Consider the following 16,797-nt stretch of genomic DNA (forward strand, 5'->3'; position numbering starts at 1 on the left):
AATAGAGTAGAGTAGAGTAGAGTAGAATAGAATAGAATAGAATAGAATAGAATAGAATAGAATAGAATAGAATAGAATTCTTCATTGGCCAAGTGTGATTGGACACACAAGGAATTTGTCTTGGTGCAAATGCTCTCCATGTACATAAAAGAAAAGATACAATAAGCCATCAAATCATACTAGGAAGCAGTCACTGTAAATCGTAAGGATACAAGCGACAACGTTACAGTCATACAGTCACAAGTGGGAGGGGATGGGTGATAAGGAGTGATGAGAAGATTAACAGTAATAGTAGTGCAGACTTTGTAATAGTTGAACAGTGTTGAGGGAATTATTTGTTTAGCAAAGTGATAGCATTTGGGGGGGAAAAACTGTTCTTGTGTCTGGTTGTTCTGGTGTGCAGTGCTCTATAGCGTTTTGAGGGAAAGAGTTGAAACAGTTTATGTCCGGGATGTGAGGGGTCTGTAAATATTTTCACGGCCCTCTTTTTTGACTCGTGCAATATACATGTCCTTGACGGAAGGCAGGTTGGTAGCCATTGTTTTTTCAGCAGTCCTAATTACTCTCTGGAGTCTGTGTCTGTCCTGTTGGGTTGCAGAAGCAAACCAGACAGTTATAGAGAAAAAAAATATGGTAGCATCCGGCGTCTCAAGGGACCTGCCAGGCAAGTGGGGCCGAGGCCCGGCACTTGTTTGATGCCCTCTTGTGTTGGGATTTCAGAAACCCTCTCACCCTCCTCTTTGTGGATCAAAACTCTGCAAAGGTGCTTTTTTTCAAAAAGCAACTGGACTTTCTTGGTTTTTCCTTGAGGACGTTTCGCTTCTCATCCAAGAGGCTTCTTCAGTTCAATTCTTCCCACTGCCTGGAAATGCAATAACAAAAGTGATCTCTTACCTAGAATGACAGACACCTACAGAACAAGAGACAGGAGGTCCATTAAGTTTAAATTTTTTTGGTGTGTGTGAAAAATTAACATCTTCCCTCCTGATTTCTCTGTCAATTGCTGCTTTGCTCCCAAAGATCTGGGTGGGTTGGGGGTTGGGGGTAAGCGCTAATTTATTGCTGTATTCACTTAGATCTCGCCTTCCTGTCACCTAAGTAGTTTCTAATGACTACCCTGGAGAATAATTGGGAGCTTTTAAAAGTTTTGTGCACAGTTTTTTCTCTTTCCTCTTGTACTTTTCTCTTTCACATGTACTTTTTAAGACCCAGAAGATTCTGATCACATTTTTGACTCTCGGTGCTTTCTGAAAAGAGAGGTTGGTCCGCTTTTTCTTTTCTTTTCTTTTTTTTTTTTTGAGTTTTTTTCCCCCCTTCATCAGGCTCGCTCTTCTCTCAACCTGATACTTCGGTAGCTTTCATCCCCTTCTTGGAGTTTTTGACCTGGTGAATGATCTTGGAAAGCCTCCCTTGCAGCCAGTTTTGGTCACCATGATAGTAAAAAAAAAAAGATGTTGAGACTCTGGAAAGAGCGCAGAAAAGATCAGAAAAGATGATTAGGAGACTGGAGGCTAAAACATATGAGGAAGGGTTGCAGGAACTGGCTATGTTTAATGTAAAGAAGGACTAAGGGGGAGATGGTAGCAGTCTTCCAATATTTGAGGGGCTGCCACAAAGAAGAGGGGCTCAACCTATTTTCCAAAGCAACAAATTTGTGTTACTAAATTCTGCAAAGCATCTACAATATAACATAATATAAAAAAGGACTGGGGCTGACATGATAGCAGTCTTCCAATATCTCGGGAGCGGGGGTGTGGGGTGGGCTACCACAAAGAAGAGAGAGTCAAACTATTCTCCAAAGCCCAGAAGGCAGGACAAGAATCTCATTGACTTAATTTCCGTCCTTTGCTTCTTGTCCTGTCTTCTGGGGCTTTGGAGAATAGTTTGTCTCTCTCTTCTTTGTGGTAGCCCCCGAGATATTGGAAGACTGCTATCATGTCACCCCCAGTCGTTCTTATGTTATGTGATACCGTAGATGCTTTGCAGAATTTGGTAACACAGATTTGGTGCTTTGGAAAATAGGAATCTTGTTTTTAGTAAGAAAAATGTTTTTCTTCTAGCCTGTATGTTGAACGAGGCTCATCTCGGTCCTGTCGTCTCCTTGGGATGAAAGGACCTTATTTCCAATGAAATGTCTTAATAAATGCAAGGGAGGGAGGAGGGAAAGACCAAGCAAGATCTGTCGCAGCCCACAGTTGTTTGCAGTTGGACTTTGGCTGATCGGGTCTTGGGGGTGGCCGGGTGGGGGGTCTTGAGGGCGTTTGATTGGGAGCAGGACAAAAAAAAAACACGGAATGCCATCAATGCGGGGACTCTCTCGCGTTTGTTTTTAAGCAGAAATACAAGGGAACAAAGAAGGAAGATGCCAGTTGGCATCTTCTCCTGCACCCGGTTCAGAGCACGTACCGAACATTTGGAACACGTGTGGGGCGGGCGCAGGCGTTGAAATGTGTCCCGCTTTTAATTTTATTCCCTCCGAAATGGACTCCCTCACATCCCCCCCCTGTCCTTCCCCCCCCCACTGGGATCACAGTAGCGGCCATTGTGCGCCCCGTGCAGCTGCTGAAATTTGACGAGATCCAAGCGGAGAAAAGGGGAGCAGGTGGGCCGACAATGCGAGCCTGTCGTTCCCAGAAGTATCAGGATGCAGCCCCAGCCTCGGCAGCAGAAGAGCTCCGGGGGAGAAGAAAAGGGGGGACAGTTGAAGCAGAGGCCAGGAGGGCCCCTCCAGACCAGGCCGATTTTCCTGTCCCACAGGGTGTATGTGTGTGTGTGTGTGTGTGTGTGTGTGTGTGTGCACATGTGTGCGCATGCAAGTGGGCAGGTAACCCTCAACGTGCAACAGTTCGTTTAGTGACCATTTCAAAGTTTACAACAGGCATCAGAAAAAAGGACCGCTGTTCCACACACAGCCGTGTTTGCATCGTCCCCCTGGTTCACGTGATTAAAAATTCAGACGCTCGGGTGCCGATTCATACTTAGGACGGTTGCCATGTCCGAGGGGGTCACGACTTTTTGCGAGCTTCCGACAAACAAATTCAGTGGGGAAGCCAGATTCACTTAACAACAGTGGTCAGAAAGGTCGTAAAATAGAGCACAAAACTCCCTTCACAACTGTCTCACTTAACCCACATGGCTTAATTGTGGCTGTAAGCTGAGGACTACCTTTATTATTATTATTAGCCTTTATTATAACTGCTTCAAGGTGGCAAAGATACCTAATATTCCTGCCTGCTACTTCCCCCCCCACCCCTAACAACAACCTCCCTGTGAGGTGGGTTGGGCTGAGAGAGAGGGGGGGGGTCTGGTCTAGAGTTACCCAGCTAGCTTTCAGGACTAAGGCAGGACTAGAACTCGCCGCCTCCTGGTTTCTGGATGGTGCCTTAGCCATGAGGACAAACTGACTTGCTTTTCATACAAGGCATATTTTCCCACTACAACCCTGCGAGGTAGGAGAGGCTGAGCCGGAGCAGCCTTGCCAAAGTCGCCTCTGAGCTTCGGTGGCTGGAGTGGGGCCCAGCAGCCAGGGGGGCCTGCCCAGTCCTTGAATCAGGACCCTGGATTGGGTTGACCCAACCTGGTACCTTTTGCACCCTTTCCCCCGGGGGGATGGTTTCGGGAGCAAAGTTTGGGCTGAGGGAGCCCAGAGCAATTCCTGTGCCCCCCCCCCCCAAAGCATTGCCCCCCCCCACGGACTGGACCCCCCTCCCTTTTATGCACCAGGGACTGGACTGCAGCGTAGAGGGTTGGAATGGGAGTCTCTACCGCAAGCCACGATTGCATCAGGATAATTGTGTCATGCATTATTGGGCAAATTGGCATCACGTCACCTAGCCCAAAGACCTATGATTGGCGTGAGGAGATCCTGACCCTTGTGTTATCCTCTGCCCCCCTCCTCCCCCAGTGACCATGGATTGGGCACTGTTTTAAACCAGGGGTCTCCAACCTTGGCAACTTTAAGACTTGTGGACTTCAACTCCCAGAGTTCCTCGACCAGCTTTGCACCCCTTGAAAAGAGTGAAACAGCTGGAGGAGGAGGAGGCGCCCCCTTGCCCCCATGGGGCAGCTGGTCGGAAGGGGGGTCCTCCCCCACCTCCTTTCCCAGCTGCACGGAGGAGGAGCAGCCCCCTCCCCAACCAGCATGCTGGAAATAAAATCTTGGCACCGAGAGAACTTGGAAACGACCCCAGAGTTTGGCGGTGCCAGGAATTCAGTTCGGGTGCCAGGCTGGCAGGTGGGACGGCGAGGGCCGCGCTTGGCTGGAGGCCTGCCCGGCCCAAATGGCTGATGAATTTAATTTCCCTTTTTGGAATCCCAGGAGGTTCTCGGTGTGGTTCGTGGGGGCGGAAGGTCAAGCCCTACCCCCACTTTCCAAAGAGACCAGTCTATAACAGGAGACAAGGAAAGCAGATCTGAGCCAGCCTCTTCCTGCTGTGTTGGGACACCAATTTGGCAAAACTCCCCCCCCCCCAAATGCCTCCAAAATATCCTCCCCTCCCACCACTGCCTTTCCTGGCTCAATAATTGGGAGCAGGGATGAAGGATGCACATCCTTCAGCCTGGCTTCCCCGCTCCGAATGAGGTGCACCCCAGAGGCGCAAGTCCCTTTAGAGTAGGAGTCCCCAAACTTGGCAACTTTAAGGCTTGTGGACTTCAACTCCCAGAATTCCTCAGCCAGCACAGCTTACTCTCTTGCAGGCCCTTCCTCTGCAGTCTCTCCTCTTTGGGGGAATAAGAGAAAAAGAAACAGATATGGCTGGCTGAGGAATTCTGGGAGTTGAAGTCCACAAGTCTTAAAGTTGGCCAAGTTTGGAGACTTCTGGTTTAGAGCCTGATGCCCCCTCCCCCAAAGACAGGCCTTCTGGGAATGGTGTGCGTGGAACTCACACATGGGTTACTGGGGGGGGAGAGGGCATCCTGGCAGGGGCTCAGGCAGCTGAGATCAGGAGGGGAGGTGTGAGAAGGTGGGGTGGGGAGAGTGTCACAGATGTTCCCCACGAGACCCTGTGGGGGAATGTGGGAGGGGAGAGGAATAATGTGCCGTGCAGCTCCAGCATGTGCACTTGTGTCTTTGGACTCGAGTTGCGCTGATTAGCATGTGAAAGGCCGGAACAGTGAGGTTCTTGTGCAGCCTGGGTCAGATGCCCGAGACGGCCCTCCCATCAGGGTTTGGAGCCCACGGCCGGCGAGCCTTTTGCGTAAACTCCCCATGCCCCGCAGTACAATTCACCTTTCTCGCTGGTGGACGAGGCCATCCCTGTTGGATGCAGCTGCTGGGGCTTATGCAATTGCCAATTGAGAGCCCAAACTCTGAAAAGCTGACTTTGGCATCGAACGATCTCCTGGAAGCTACCGGATGTTTGTGGATAAAACAAACGCTCTTCCTCTCTCTCTTAATCACTGGAGTTCCAGCCGCAGAGGGGAAAACAATAATTGAGGTTCAGGTGTAGGAAACAAGTTGCATTGCTGCTTCTCAGAATAACAACAGAAAAATGAAGCGTAGCGTAGGTGCCTCTTGTCATTATCTGTCTCTTTGTTTGATTGGAGGTCTTTGTCAAGCAAGTGGGAAGTTGTGGGTGCTTCATCCCTGGAGGTTTTTAAGAAGAGACTGGACAGCTACTTGTCTGAAATGGTTTGGGTCTCCTGCTTGAGCAGGGGGTTGGACTAGATGACCTACGAGGTCCCTTCCAGCTCTATTCTGATCCTCAAAGGACTGAAACCTGGAGCAATATAGTTTTACCACTGCTTAGTTATTTCCACTGGTACTTTTCAGACCTGGTCAGAGGGACATTCCATAGCGAGGTGATCGAGTTTCTGATCAGAAGAAAAAAAAAAAAATACCTCCATGAATTTCAGTTTCCCCCCCACACTCATATAGACCCATGAGTCTGCCTGTTACATCTCTGTATGAATAGTGCTTATGGTCTGGCCGCAGGTCAATTCAGCTGCAGGCTGGGTCAAGCCATATGGCAGTGCCTTCAAGTCTGCACCATCAAAGCTGACGCCAGCCAGAGCATAGAACAACTCAGAGAAGCAGTGCAAGGTCAGAAGACGTGGAAAGACCTGGCCCATAATCATAACTCTTATTCTTATTCTCCTTTTTCTAAATATCATTTTTTTTATTTTTATTTTTATATTTACAATAATTCCATCTTTCATTCATACAGTGTGTCGACTAGGTACATATATTTTGTGTTAACGGTTATAATTAACATTTTTCTTACCAATATAACAATAATCACATTTTCTTTATGAGCCATTATTTCTTATATCTATTACTTTGATAACAATCTTATTTCTCTATATGTTCATCTACTCCATTTTAACTTGTTTTCTTTTCCAACCATTGATAAAATAAGTCCCATACCATGTAATTTATTTCTTTTTCTCATTCTCCTCCTCCTCCCTCCTCCCTTCTTTTCATCCTCCTCCTCCTCCTCTTCTTCACTTTCATGACTGCAGTCTAAATTGCCGACCCTTACTCTGTGTCCAATTCCTTTTTATGTCTGGATGGGTTTCTGGGAGCTCTGGTAGCGCAGTGGTTAGAATGCAGTATTGCAGGCTAACTCTGCCCACTGCCAGGCGTTCGATCCTGACCAACTCAAGGTTGACTCAGCCTTCCATCCTTCCGAGCTCCATAAAATGAGGACCCAGATCGTTGAGGGCAATAGGCTGACCCTGTAAACTGCTTAGAGACTGCCGTAAAGCACCGTGAAGCAGTATGTAAGTCCAAGCGTTATTGCTATTGTATAACACATACATAGGTGGATAGTCCTGAAATGGTACCCAATTTACCTGTTAGGAATGTTTTAACATTTAAGATGAGGAAATAGGCAGCCATTCTTTCAGCTCTAGTGTTGAAGCCTCTGGAGTACCAAACTGAGGAATATAGGTTTATATATAATTAGAACATGTATAATATTTAGTTTATTTAGTATTTAATATTTAGTTTACTAATATTCAATCCTAGGTAGAGGCAGATATTTCTCTCTCTAGGCACACTGAGAACATATCTGCTGAACAAAACTCTGCATTGGTGACAGGAAGGGCATCCGGCCATTAAACATTCTGCTAGCTCCATTCAGTTGCCCAGACTCCACCCCGCAAGGGATTATGGGGTTGTTAAATGATGATGATGATGATGTATAATATTCAGTTTGTCCATCAACATGGTTGTCCCCAAAATAGATTAGCTGCTGACATAGCTACTTGATTGCTTTACCCTTTTCTGCCACCCTCCCCTTTCTTAATAATCATTTGGATATTGGGCCCTTGTTGGAGGAAAATTTTATGCAAAGGTTGCCATTTGCATGAGATTGGGTGGAATTGTTCCCTTCCTACCTGACAGCTGTCTTGAGTGCAGTTGGAAAAGAAGTAAAGCCAAATACTGGGTGGTATATATATATATACACGTGTGGCTATTTCTCCCATTGCTTCTCAAACGTGCTGCTCTTCAGTGTATCATCCTGTCAGATTCAACATTCCAGCCCTTCTCCTTTGATGGTCCTATAATTGCATATCGACACAAGAACTTTGCTGATGAGTGGGTGTAACATCTTTTAATACAGTAACACCTCCCTTACAAGTACAGGTAGTCCTCGAATTAGAATGGAACAGAACAGAATAGAATTCTTTATTGGCCAAGTGTGATTGGACACACAGAAATTTTGGGCTCTGATGTGGTCATAAGTCAAGGACTACCTGTCTCCAACTTTTACTTTCGTGCTTACATTATTTTATTATTTGTTTTGAACAGAAGGCTGGTATGTGACGTAGTGTCCTTTGTCCTAGGACATCATAACACACCTGGCATTGTGGTGGCTTTTACTGGATACCTGGGGCTGCAACCCGGGAAAATACTGAGAAAAGTCACGCCCAGGTGCTGGGAAGAGTTTGGAACAAAGTGCCACTTGTTTGCCTTTGGGTAACTAGGAGTATGTGGCAAGCCATGTCCTTTCCTCCGTGAGATGCCTTCGAATTGCAGATAACGGCCACCAGTCCCAAGAGGTTGGGAACCATGGGCTTTAGCCCACCAGCCAATGAGGTCTTCATCTTAACGATTCTTTGCACAGTGTGTTCATACTTGCTGGTCCAGAAAAATACCTTGGAAGACCTGGTCATCACAATTAATAGACAAAGAACTGGAAACACACACACACACTAATGTATATCACTCTCTCTCACACACACAGAGAGAGAGAGAGAGAGAAAGATGAGAGAAAGAGAGAGAGATGAGGGAGAGAAAGACAGAGAGAGAGAGAGAGAGAAAGAGTAGAGAGAAAGATGAGAGAGAGAGAGATGAGAGAGAAGAAGAGAGAGAAAGAGAGGAGATAGAGAGAAAGAGATGAGAGAGGGGAGATAGAGAGAAAGACAGAGAGAGAAGAGAGAGAGAGAGGGAGAGAAAGAGAAAGACAGATGAGGAGAGAGAGAAGAGAGAAAAGAGAGGAGATAGAGAGAAAGAGATGAGAGAGAGAAAGAGATGAGAGAGAGAAAGAGATATATATATATATAATCTTCTCTAACATCCCACTTGTTATATAGGCAGATCAAGATGTATGTACTATGTTAAAAGAAACATACATGAAAGATGCACGAAGTCTTCAGGTGGATTTTAATTGCAAAATAAAGGGAATCAGATGGCTGTGTCATGCAAACAGCCAAAGAGTCCCACTCGCCTTCAAATGCCATCGTTGCTTTACAGCGCCACAGAGGGACCTTTCCCATGTGCTTTGCACAGTGCCTCTTCTCAGAGGCTTTACGAAGTCCCACCTTCACATCAGTAACATGCCTTATTTTTTCAAGCAACCTGACAACGTTCTCCATCATTCCTTCTAGGTTGGGAATCGCAGCTTCTGGAAACTGGGTTTTTGGCCATCTTCCTGTGTCCTTTGTGGAGGCTTTCCCGTGTGGCCAAGGACACCCCTCCTTCCCTTATTGTCATCTGGGCCTATCGTTGGCTTGTTTTCAGAATCATGCTTGGAGCGGTAAGTGCGCCACGGTAGGAATTGTCTTATGGGAGGCATGAAAACGACGTGCGACGTGGAGAAAAGTGTGGATATATTGTATGCACGAAACAGAACAAGGGTCTCCAACCTTGGCAACGTTAAGCCTGGTGGACTTCAACTCCCAGAATTCCCCAGCCAGTCAGGAAACGGCTGGCATTAGAATGCCAGGGTACCCCTGGTAACTGAAAGGGGGACCCACAGGTGGAAAAGATGCCAATTTGTAGGTGGACGAGGCATTCCAGAGAAGGGGCTTAGAAATACTTTTGTGCAGCTGGTGACGAACGGCTTAGTTGTAAGAGACATAGCCCCTCCCCAAATGTCAGGGCTAGAAATGGGTGTGTTTCCACTACAAAACAAACATGTGAGAAAAAGGAAATGATTCCTATGTACATTGCCAGATTCTTTGCATTTCCAACACAATTCTGAAATTAAGGTAATCCGTATGCAAAATTAATTTACTAACCCCCACCAAAGGCAGAATTGCCAAGGCAGATGGTTACCTTCAGCAGACTTGGCCCCTGATGGCTTCATGGCAATAGCACTTAGACTTATATACTGCCTGCCAGGGCTTTATAGCCCTTTCTAAGTGGGTTATAGAGTCAGCTTATTACCCCCAACAATCTGGGTCCTCATTTTACTCACCTCGGAAGGATGGAAGGATGAGTCAACTTTGAGCTGCTCAGGCTTGAACTGCTGGCAGTTGGCAGAATTAGCCTGCAATCCTGCATTCTAACACTGAACCACCACAGAAAAAGAGAGAGAGAGAGGGAGAGTGAGGGAGAATAGCAATGGCATTTAGACTTACATACCGCTTTACAATGCTTTACAGACCTCTCTTAAGAGGTTTACAGAGTCGGCCTGTTGCCCCCAACAATCTGGGTCCTCATTTTATCCACCTCAGAAGGATGGAAAGCTGAGTCAACCTTGAGCTGCTCAGGCTCGAACTGCTGGCAGTGAGCAGAGTCAGCCTTCAATCCTGCATTCTAACCACTGAACCGCCACAGCAAGAGAAAGAGAGAGACAGAGAGATAGAAAGGTAGGTAGTGTTGTGGTTCACCAGCAGCCTGTGCAGACGGCAGTGGAATCGGACAGTGGGAAAGAAAGGGGATCAGTTTGGGAGTCTGGAGAGGACTCGGATGAGGGTCCTGCGTCCGATGCAGAGATGGGGCCAGGACCATCTGGGAGTGGGGTGCTGCCTTTGGAGCCTTCGGAGTCTGGCAGCAGCGAGGCAGAGGAACCAGGGGAGCCTGTTCCCAGTGCGCGTGTGTGCAGAGCTGCTAGTAGGTGAAAGCAGCTGAAACAAAAGGGGCGACTCGGGAGTAAGGCTGGGAGGTGATTGCCCCTCCCATAAGGTAGAAAGGACAGGCAAAGGTGACGAAATCACTTTGTTTAATTATCCAAGGCTCTTGTTATAACTCTCTTCTTCAGAGACTTATCACCTTTTCTTTTCCTATAAACTTCAACGCCAGACTCCAGATGTTGATAGAAACCCAGAAGAGCACCTGCAGTAATACTCTCCCATGCTATCTTATCAAACAGGCAATGTCCTTGAAAAGAAGTCTCAGTTCTTTCTCAGCTTTGTCTGGTCAAAAGAGAAATAGAATATTTCCAAGCCTCTAGTTGGCAGTGTTACAAAGTTTCTTTTGCTTTCACTTTCCCCCTCCCTTTCCAAGCAAAATACAATAAGAATTAATTAAAAAAAGAAAAAGATATTTTAAAAAAATAACTAAAAGGGAGTCTCTAGCCTAAAGTATTATAAAGTCAAAAAGGAGAAAAAGAATAGATGAAAGAAGAGGAAAAAAAACAGTCCAGTTTCAAAGTATAAGATCATGTGTAGAAAATCCAGCAATGAGAAAATATATATATATTACTTTGACATTCCTGTTTAAAATCGCCGCTTAATCACTTCTGTCAAAACTTTTACAGATTCTTTCTTTGCCTTAGGGTGTCCTTTCAAATCTTAAAATAAAGAAAAAGTTCTCACCAAACCATCACACTCTCTCTTTCCGTTCTCTTTCGTTTCGGAGCTGTCCCAACTTCAGCAGCTTTAATGGCTGCCTCTTTGCCTCTGGCAAAAAGAGCTTCTCCTGGATCTACCAGGGACTTTGCAGTATCCCTGGGATCGACAGGATGCACTTTTTACATTCACCGTCTCTTCGGGACGGTTTAGATCCACTTGGACCGTCCAGGAGCAAAGATATCGGCAGCGATCTCAGACCTCCAAGATCGCATGCCGTATCGTCGCGACACCAGCTCCGCCCTCTCTAAGGCTGAGTCAATCTTGAGCTAATCAGGATCGAACTTCTGGAATGAGCAGTTAGTTAACCTGCTATACTGCATTCTAACCACTGCGCCACCACAACTCATAGATCCTCTCCGTGGAGTTTTCTCGGCCACAGCTGTGTAGAAATGGTTTGCCATTTATGTTTCTGGGATTTTCTTTCATACTATCTCACTCGGCCTAGGATTTCCTTGTGGTCTCCCATCTGAGCCATAATCAATCTCTACCCTTCCTTATTTCTAACCCCAGACAAGATCATTCAAATGCAGTATGCATAGAAGTATTGTACCTGCTTCCATGAACATATTCTCAGCAAATCTAAGCTGGGCCTGCTTTTTTTTTAAAAAAAAAAGTTAATTATTTAGGGAAGAAAATGTTCCTTTCTAATTGATACAGTAAGATGTCCCAGTCTTGGATTATTTAGCATACTTAAATAAAAATGCAAACAAGTAAAAATAATTAATGTGTGACAACAATGAAGCAGATATTTTTCTCTTCTCTAACAGATTGACGCCAGTAAACTATGGCAATCTGTAAGATCACAGCTCAAAAAAATTGGTGGAAAATGAGTGGGTCTCAAAGACTTTTCAAAGGTCTATGGTGACAGAGATTGACAGATGTCAGAATGAAATATAATACAAAACAGCATTGTGAGGAGTCATTAGACCTGTTAATCTCCCTTTGTATTCAGTTTGTTCATTGATTGATTTATATTATACTTCTGATCTTCTCCAAAGCCATTCATTACATCATTGTTTTTCTTTATTTGAACATTCTAGAAACTTTGAGTGTTTTAAGTGGCCCTAAGACAGTGATATTTCCAAAAACATTTTGAAAACAAATTATTTGTTTATTAAATATAAAACAGTTAATATCAATAAAGTTGTCAATACATTTAAAACTATTTATTTATTAAAAATTTACACCACCCTACACCCAGCAACTCTGGATGGTTAAAACTAAATGAAATTCCATTAAAAAAATTGGAGATTCATAGGTTGGAAACCAATTTTCACAGCCAGGTAAGTCCCAAAGCAAATCTTTATTGCCACTGTAAGGCCATCCATCAAAACAAGAGAACACAATAGGTAAAAAGGGAACTATTTAAACAGAAGGAAAACTAAGATGGGCTTTTTGGACCTAAGGAAGGATGCTGAGCAGAGCCAAATTGGGCCACCTGGAAAGATATTTATGGGGAGACAGGGTGGGCAGTGGGGGCAGGTTCTAGACCTATTGGCTGGGGGAACCAGGTCTAAGAAGCGAAGGATGGAAACTAATAAAGGAGAGATCCAATCTAGAATTAAGGAGAAATTTCCTGACAGTGAGAACAATTAATCAGTGGAAGGACTTTCCTCCAGAAATTGTGGGTGCTCCATCACTGGAGGCTTTCAAAAAGAGACTGGACAGCCACTTGTCTAATATGAATGAGGGCAGTGATGGCTAACTTTTTCGGCACCGAATGCCCCAAACGCACGCATGTGCGTGCATCCCCAAAATGCAATGTGCGCGCCTCCACCGTGCATGCACACTGCCCCCCCCTGCATGCATGGCAAAGACCCAAAGACCAGCTGGCTAACAGGAGGCACGCACACATGCGCAACGGAGCTGAGCTGAGGGCTCTGCATGCCACCTGTGGCACGCGTGCCACAGGTTCTCCATCCTGGATGTAGGGTTTCCTGCCTGAACAGGAAATCATAAGATGTCAATAGGTGTTGTGGTTCGTCGGCAGCAGGTGTGGACAGCTGAGGTGTCGGAGAGTGAGGACTCAGATGAGGGACCTGCGTGTGATGCAGGGATGGGGCTAGGACCATCAGGGAGTGGAGTGTTGCCTTCGGAGATGGTGGAGGCTGGCAGCAGCGAGGAAGAGGAGCCTGAGGAGCCTGTGCCCAGTGTGCGTGCGCGCAGGGCTGCTCGAAGGAAAGAGCAGCTGCAGCAGCAAGGGCGACTTAGGAGTAAGGCTGCAAGGTAATGGCCCCTCCCTGAGGAGATAAAAGCCAGCTGAGAAACCGCAGTTCTTTGCAGGAAGCAAAGAAGTTTGATACTTGAGCCTGGTGGACGTTAGAATATCCGAGTTGGTGTTTGGAGACTTTTTGATTTATTGTTTGGGATCTTTATCTGTTGTTCTTGGCAGCCTTGCCAAAACTTGGCAAGGCTCTTTCTTGTCGGAGCTAATTAGTTGAAAGCAGCCTTTTATCTGTGAAGAAACAGGATTCGTAAATGAAACAGTAAAAGGTTGTGCTGTTACCTTTGTCTTGTGTTTACTCCCTTGGAATCAGGTTTGGGTCAGAACAAAAGGAGAAAGTAGTAAGAAAAATGAGAAGGATAACACCATAGCGAAGAGTTGATTTAAAGCGGGCGACAGAAGAGCCTTTAAGGGCATTGTGTAGATCAGGGGTGTCCAACCTTGGCAATTTTAAGACTTGTGGACTTCAACTCCCAGAGTTCCTCAGCCAGCAAAGCTGGCTGAGGAACTCTGGGAGTTGAAGTCCACAAGTCTTAAAGTTGCCAAGGTTGGACACCCCTGGTGTAGATGGAGGTTTTGAACGTACATCAGTGCTCTGGTAAGATCCATCCTATCCAGAGGTGAGCCACTGAAATGGTTGCATCGCGACAAGGAAAATGCCATGTAACTGTCCCTCAGCTGCGGAAAGTGAGGTTTGCAAATGCTGTTTGCCTGATTTGAATCCAAGGCAAAGTGGCTGCTTTGTAGGCAGCAAAGCGTTCCATTGTTCCTGGGGGCGAGCGGGGAGTGCAGCTGGGGTGAGGCTGGACAGCTTGGCCTGGGGGTAGATTAGGAAACATTAATTAAGAGATCAGGGGAGGGTGAGTTCTAGACCTGCCTTAGACACGAAGCCTAAGGGAGGGGGGGGCTTTGGGCCAGTTGCTCTGTGTCTCTCAGCCCAACCCACCTCATAGGGTTGTTGTTAAGGGGAAAATAAGAGTCAGAAATATTAGGAGTATTAGGATTAGGCTGCCTTGAGTGTATGTGTGTGGGTGGGTGTATGTGAGGGAGAAGGTGGAATATAATGATGATTTATTACAATTTATAATAATAAAAAACAAGAAGAACCTGTCACATAACACCTCAGGCTTGACAAGTGCCAATAAGAAAGACAAGAAAGTGTGAATAGTGGATATGGCAATGCCTGGAGTCAGGGGAGGGGGAGGGAAGAGAGAGGAGAGGAAGGGAGACGAGAAGAGAAGAGAGCTACTGATTAAACTATTACCAAAAAATTTATCACAAACTCGGGGAGGACAGAGGTAAATTTTGATGAAAGCCTGGCTGAAGGTATGATTATTCATTAGCCAGATCTGCTTCAAACTTTGAAGTGGGCAGCAAATAGAAGAGATAGAACTAGAGAAAATGACACAATGCAAAGACCTGCAAATACAAGTAGAACAACTGTGGCAAAAGAAAGCAAAGGTGGCACCAATAGCCATAGGTGCCTTGGGTGCAATCTCAAAACAACTGGAGCACCAGGGGTGGGATTCAATTTTTTAAACAACCGGTTTCTGTGGGTGTGGCTTAGGTGGTGGGCATGGCTTGGTGGTCATGTGACTGGCTGGGCATGGCCAACTCAATATCACTCACATCGAGGCACGCATCTCCTCGCCTGGCCTCTCGTGATTGTGGGGATGCTGCAGTAATTATAAGTGTGAAAAATGGTTATGTCACTTTTTTCAGTGCCATTGTAACTTTGAATGGTCACTCCACATAAGCAAAGTACCAGCAAAGAAGGGGAAAAAAACTCCAGAGAAGTTCCAGAGACAGGAAATCTAGTCCTGCCAAGAATGTAATAAGGGTTAACTGAGAGGCAGTTTCTGTATGCAACCCCAGAATGTTTCCTTCCTGCCTTCCTTACAGGATTAGGCCAGGAATTTCTTCTAACAACTGGTTCTCCAAACTGCTTAGAATGTTAACAACCGGTTCTAGCGAAGAGGTGCAAACCTGTAGATTCTCCTGGGAGCCGTTCGGATCATCCAGAGAGTGGGAGGTGCTTCAGTCTGCGTCGTTGTAGGCTGAGCTTAATTACTGAGGATTGCTCTGCCCTTCACCACGTGGCTGCCTTGCAATCCCCAGTTTACGCTCAGCCTTCGTGAGATTAGGCTGTGCATTTCTTCACTCTTTGGCCAATTCAAGTTCCTTTTTAACAGCTATAGAAAAGAAAATTTCCCTTCAGGTTTGCCTTGCATTTCGGTTCTCCTTAGCCTCTGCGCAATTGGGGTGGCTATAGCAGGGGAGCGCGTTCTTCGCCCCCAGGGGGGATAGGGAGCGGGCGGCTTTCGCGCTCCGGCGCCAATCCTCTCCCCCCCTTCCAATTCGGCTCCTTTCCTGCCGCTTTTTCGCGCCGCTATTGTAGCGGCTCCACTCGATCGCGCTGATAAGCGCAGCTGGTGATCCCCCCCACCGCGAACGCCGATCGCCCCAAAAAGGGGCGAAAAATTGTCTCGCTGCCTCTCTCGGCCTCCAGGTTTGCCGGAGAGGCTTAGTCTTGCCCTGAGCGGCCCGTTTTTAAAGGGATCGTGGGCGGCCGCCATTTTGGGCGCCGCCATGTGTTTCGGGCGTTTTCTAACAGGCCTCTGCGACTGCGAAGAAACTAGTCTTCTAATCATAGGCCTCCCAGCCTGTGAGAACTTACTGCATTCTTAGATATTGGCAAATTGTTGGCTTTCCGCAGCAGCTCAGGGCAGGGAATTGCAGCCTATCCCTCCCGGTGGTTGCCTGGGAGCTCCAGCTGCCAGAGGCCTCACTCCAGCCTCAGGCGTTCATTTGGACAATTGGAGAATTTAACACCGTATCTGGGGTCACTCCCTCCTGGGAGCGCTGAACAGGTCCCGGTTTATTTCTTGTCAAAAAGTATTAATAATAATAATAATAATAATAATAATAATAATAATAATAATAATAATAATAATACATACATAACTATATACATATACATATATATGTTTTCTGAGGTATATATATATATATTTTCATATATATTATTGGTACTTGGCAATAACGCATTACCAATACTGATTGGATTTCATATACATTGTCTATTCGCACGTGTATATTTATATCAATAATTATAACAGCAATAATATTGTAGAATTTATATATCTAAATTCCAAAAGGGGGCGCGGGCCGGCTGAAAGGACACCCGGCCTTGTTGTAGGCTGAACCCTTGGCGAGCCAACCGCCTTAAATTGGACCTATAGTCCTTTCTTCTATAATGGCAGATGACAATTCTGCTAGAGGCTCTTCTTTGAAGGCCAGATCTAAGTCCTACCACCTGCGCAGACAGGCTAAGGAAGCCCCTAAGGAAACTTCCAAGGCTTCTCAGAGAGACGCCCTAAGGCGTCATAGGGCACTCGATCTAGAGAGGCACAACCAGTGCCCCCAGCCCTCCCACCCTCCATTCCTTCTACCTCCAGACACCCCCCCTCCCCCAGATTGTTCTTCCCTCTCCAGGCGCAGCTTATCCCAGGGACACCAGGTCCCTGAATCAACAACCAGACGGCCGG

General features: G+C 46.2%; 1 protein-coding gene across 3 annotated transcripts in view; it reads left to right on the forward strand.

The window, feature by feature from the left end:
* Window positions 1-16,797, forward strand: part of LMF1 (lipase maturation factor 1) — a 189,246-nt gene that overhangs the window by 57,962 nt on the left and 114,487 nt on the right. For all 3 annotated transcript variants that reach the window (XM_087973143.1, XM_087973142.1, XM_087973144.1), the window contains one exon: window positions 8,836-8,984. In XM_087973143.1, the coding sequence (XP_087829269.1) occupies window positions 8,836-8,984 (149 nt within the window). The remainder of the gene's footprint in view (window positions 1-8,835; window positions 8,985-16,797) is intronic.

Source organism: Notechis scutatus, chromosome 12, assembly GCF_049901735.1.
Source record: "Notechis scutatus isolate UNSWTSFEM ecotype Mainland chromosome 12, rNotScu1.2, whole genome shotgun sequence".
Lineage (NCBI taxonomy): Eukaryota > Metazoa > Chordata > Lepidosauria > Squamata > Elapidae > Notechis > Notechis scutatus.